Here is a 4,204-nt window from a genome sequence, read left to right on the forward strand (position 1 = left end):
TTTTGCTGTGTTAGTGTGAAATTTAGCGATTTGCTGTATCGCGTAAGCTTTCGCTGGGAGAAAACGTCATATAATTCAGCGAGGTAAGGAAAATTTTCAATGAAAATATCAATATAAATATATTTTGTCAAAAACAACTTGACCATATTTATATTTTTCTGGGTCACTGTGCACGGGTGAAAGTTTGTCGGCTCACATCTCATATTTATGTTCAGGCTGTCGGCAAAGTAGAACGCCGTGAGTGTTTTCATGTTTGACAGTTCACGTTGACTTTTCCATCGAAAACAGTTAAAGTGTGAGCGGTGTTGATAGAATTTCATTCGGAAAATTGCAATTTTCACAAGTTTTTTCACGAAATTAGCAGAAAAATCATCGTCAAAATCAACGTAAGTATCTACTGCGCTTTTGAAATGTAAAAACTGTTTGTTTCCCTCACGATTCGGAGACCAAAATTCCGTCCACCTGTTATCGCTTTCAAATGATGTAACTCCAGCGCAGAAAGGGGAAACTAGGGCGGCAAGAACCAACAACAGCAACATCTTCCGGTCATCCAAACGAACACTAATTCCGGTCCGCCTGTTTCAGATTTGCCTTACGGCAGCGGCGACGGCGGCACCTACCGTAGTAAAGTACTTGTAACGAAATGGAAGAAAGGAAACCAGTAGTGCTGGTTATGTCCGTCGATGCGGCAACCGATCCGGAATCATTGATCGCAAAAGTTCGCAAGATTCCGAGCAGTGAAGGCCAGCAAGAGCTGGCCGAGGGCCGCACCGGGTACCGATATCACATACGGACCAAGTACTACGAAACAGATGTTACGTTGTGCCCATGGAAGAGCTCGGAACAGTTGTGCGACTTGCCGGAGGCAATTCTGACACAGTTGGACGGAATTTTGATATACTTCGACGCGAAAGATCGGGAGTTTCTAAAGGTGTTGCCGGATTATGCCGCGTTTGTGGCCGACACGGGGATAGAGTTTGGAATTCTTTTGTGTTCGGAACTGCAGGAGGAGAGTGACAAGGGGGTTACCTTTAAGGAAGCAAAAGAATACTGCAACATTCTGGATGTGATCGAATTGGAACCAAGTGGCGAAACGGAGGATGGAGAAGCGGCAGGGGTGGACGAGTTGGTGCAGGCGATGCATAATTTCATCTGGTCGAATGTGGACATGAGTAGGAAAAGTGGCGGTGGTGTTGCGGAGAGCAGCGATGGAGGAGGAGATGCTGGGACCGGAGAGGAATCAGCTGCAGCGGTGGCAGAAGAAAACGAGCTACGGATTGAGGAGGAATTAATGGGATTCGAGAAGCTGCTGACGCAGGTGATGCAGTTCCGTCCGAATACGAACTCGTGGACCAGGAATGAGCGGTTGGCCTACGCGCAGGAGTTTGCGGAGATTTTCGATGACTTGATAGGGGATGAGGATTGAAGGGGGATTCGATTTGAGAGTTTTTGTTGAACATGTTCAAGTAATTCCGCGGAGGTCATTCCGAGTGTATGGTTGATGCTACTGCGACCATGTTGGATCTATTTATTTTAAAACTGAGTATTGGACATTTGAGTGGAAGTGCGTATTATATTTGCCGCGTTTATTTTAGAATATACTATTGTAACTCATATTTTATATCGATGATTAAACAGATTAAAAGTTGAAAATCGATCGAAGTTTTACTCATGGATAGATTATTTAAGTTTTCCTATTCAAAAGTTTGCTACTGTTCGATGTAGCTCACTAATGTCAATTAGTTTTGTGAACAGCGTACATCGTGATATTTTGTGATTCCTTTTCCGTGACAATGTAAGATTAGTTTTCAGCAGAGCTAACGTTACGATCAATTGTCTTTCCTTGCAGTATGATCTTCACCCGCCTCTCACGCAACGGAATGGGTCTCCGATTCTACGCCACAGCAGAAAAGAGCTCGTTGGCCACCCTGCGAAAGAAGACCGGTTACACATTTGCCAACTGTAAGAAGGCCCTCGAGCTGCACAACAATGACCTAGCGAAGGCCGAACAGTGGCTCCAGGAGCAGGCCCAAGCGATGGGATGGTCCAAAGCCACAAAGCTTGAAGGTCGTAACACCACCCAGGGGCTGATTGGGGTCTTGGTGAAGAACAACATTGGCGCTATGGTGGAAGTCAACTGCGAAACAGATTTTGTGGCCAGGAACCAAAGCTTCCAGAAATTTGTCCAAGCTGCTTCGACGGCTTGCGTGCGGTACATGGACCAGGTGGAAGGAGACGCCAATCTGACGAAAGTGGGACTGAACAGCGAAGCTCTGAAACAGATTAAGCTGGATGACGGAAAATCGCTGGGCGATCATTTGGCGTTGATGATCGGAACCGTCGGCGAAAATGCTTCTCTCAACCGGGCCATCTGCTACAAAGCTCCGGAAAGCATTAATTTGACCGGATACGTTCACCCGGCACCAACCGAAGAAGTACCTTCAGAAGTTCCACAGTTCGGTAAATACGGTAGCATTCTTGCGTACAAACACACCAGCGCCGACTCCAACGGAGAAGTGGCCAAGAAAGTATGCCAACACGTCGTGGGGATGAAGCCCGCTCGGATCGGTGACAAGTCCCGGGACGAACCTGCAAAGGACAAAGACGATGAAACTTGTCTCATTTACCAGGAATATCTGGCGGATCCAAGTTACACGGTAGCAGAAGTGCTGGAAGCCAACCACGTGGACGTTGTGGATTTCCAGCGGTTCGAATGTGGCGAGAAGACGAAAACAGACGACGAAACTGTTCGGGCGGTAAATTGAACATGATGTTGTTCGAAGTAATCGTTGATCACACTATATTCCAAAAATCTTCTGTATGTTAGTTGCTACCATCGAAACAATGATGATTCTCGTTCAGTGGAAGTTTTTGCTTAATGCGTTTTGAAGAATCCCAGAAACCGTTCTACCACGTTGATTGTCAAAAACTACTAATTTTAATGCCATAAGAAAAGAGGAAGAAGAAACGATCAATCTCTAACAAACGGGGACATATCATCTAGTCGTATCCCGTTAACCATGATGTCCACATAGATTTCAGGTATGTACAATTTTTCTATTTTATCCCCCCCTGCCTATGACCGCATAACTGCCCCATATGAATACTTACTTTCAGTCCTGAGCACTCACGGTGGCGAAAGATGTCCATTCTGGATCCTCCTTCGTCTTTCTTGAGGGATTCTTCCTAGAACTTAACCCAGATTTTTTAAAGGAAGTATTTGCGGAATTTCTTAGGGATCGCATCCAGGCGTTCTTCGTCCATTCCCCATTTTTTTTTGTTGGAATATCTCCAGCAGTTTTGTAAACATTCCTTCAGATGTTTGTTCTGGGTTTGCTTCAAAATCTCCCTCTGAGATTACATTTCTCCAGGATTTCCTTCTGGGAATCCAGGAAAAAGTACTTCTGAAGACATTCCAAAAGGAACCTTCATAGAAATCTGGAAGCATCGGAAAAATAATTCCTGGTGGATTCCTGGTACTCCTGGATGCATGCAAGATGGAACCCTTAAAGCAATTTTAGAAAAAAAAAAAAACAATCTCCTGGAAGAATTACAGAGGGAACTTTGGAAGGAATTCTGAATAGATCCCTGGGATAATATCAATTGAATCACTAATATAAAATCACGTTGGAGTTTTCCAGAGTCACTCCGGAATTTCCCCGAAATCTCAAGGAACTCCTTGAAAAATCCCAGAAGACTCTTGAAAAGATCATAAAAGGAAGGGGTGAATTCCGAAGGAACTTCTGGAGAAATATCGGAAGAAATCACGGTTCAAATTCCTAGAAAATGGAATCTCTGAAAGAACTCTTGGCAGTGGCTTAATTTCCCCAACAGGGGATGGGAAAAAAGAACTCTTGGATAAATCCCAGAAGCAACTTCTGGTCAATCTTGGAAATTCTTGGAGGAATCTCAGAAGGAACTCCAGGAGGTATCCGTAAAAAGCAACTCCTGAGGGAACCCTCGAAGGAATCCAAGAAAGCCTCCAAGAAACTTCTTGAGGAATCTCTGAATGAACTCTTTGAAAAATCGCAGAAGAAACTTTTGAAGAAATACCAGAAGAACTGCAAAAAAGGAAAACCCAAGGAACTTCTTTATAAATCCATGGATTCCCAAAATTAATTCCTAGAGGAACACCAGAAGAACCTGGTGAAATCGTTTCAGCAGAAACTCCGGGGGTCCCTCGAAGGAACCTCTGGAGAAATCT

The 4,204-nt window shown here is 44.4% G+C and overlaps 1 protein-coding gene across 2 annotated transcripts; it reads left to right on the forward strand.

Annotated features, from left to right (window-relative positions):
- Positions 1-230: 230 nt before the first annotated feature.
- On the forward strand, positions 231-2,861 carry LOC109420665 (elongation factor Ts, mitochondrial). 2 transcript variants are annotated; one of them, XM_019695086.3, is made up of 2 exons: positions 231-386; positions 586-1,653. In XM_019695086.3, the coding sequence occupies exon 2, from the start codon at positions 644-646 to the stop codon at positions 1,424-1,426; it is 783 nt and encodes a 260-aa protein (XP_019550631.3). In that variant the 5' UTR covers positions 231-386; positions 586-643; the 3' UTR covers positions 1,427-1,653. The 2 variants fall into 2 exon arrangements, with proteins under 2 accessions (XP_019550631.3, XP_019550630.2); XM_019695085.3 differs by lacking the exon at positions 586-1,653 and adding an exon at positions 1,850-2,861 and having other exon boundaries at positions 237-386.
- The last annotated feature ends 1,343 nt before the right edge of the window (positions 2,862-4,204 follow it).

The sequence above is a fragment of the Aedes albopictus genome, chromosome 2 (assembly GCF_035046485.1).
Source record: "Aedes albopictus strain Foshan chromosome 2, AalbF5, whole genome shotgun sequence".
Lineage (NCBI taxonomy): Eukaryota > Metazoa > Arthropoda > Insecta > Diptera > Culicidae > Aedes > Aedes albopictus.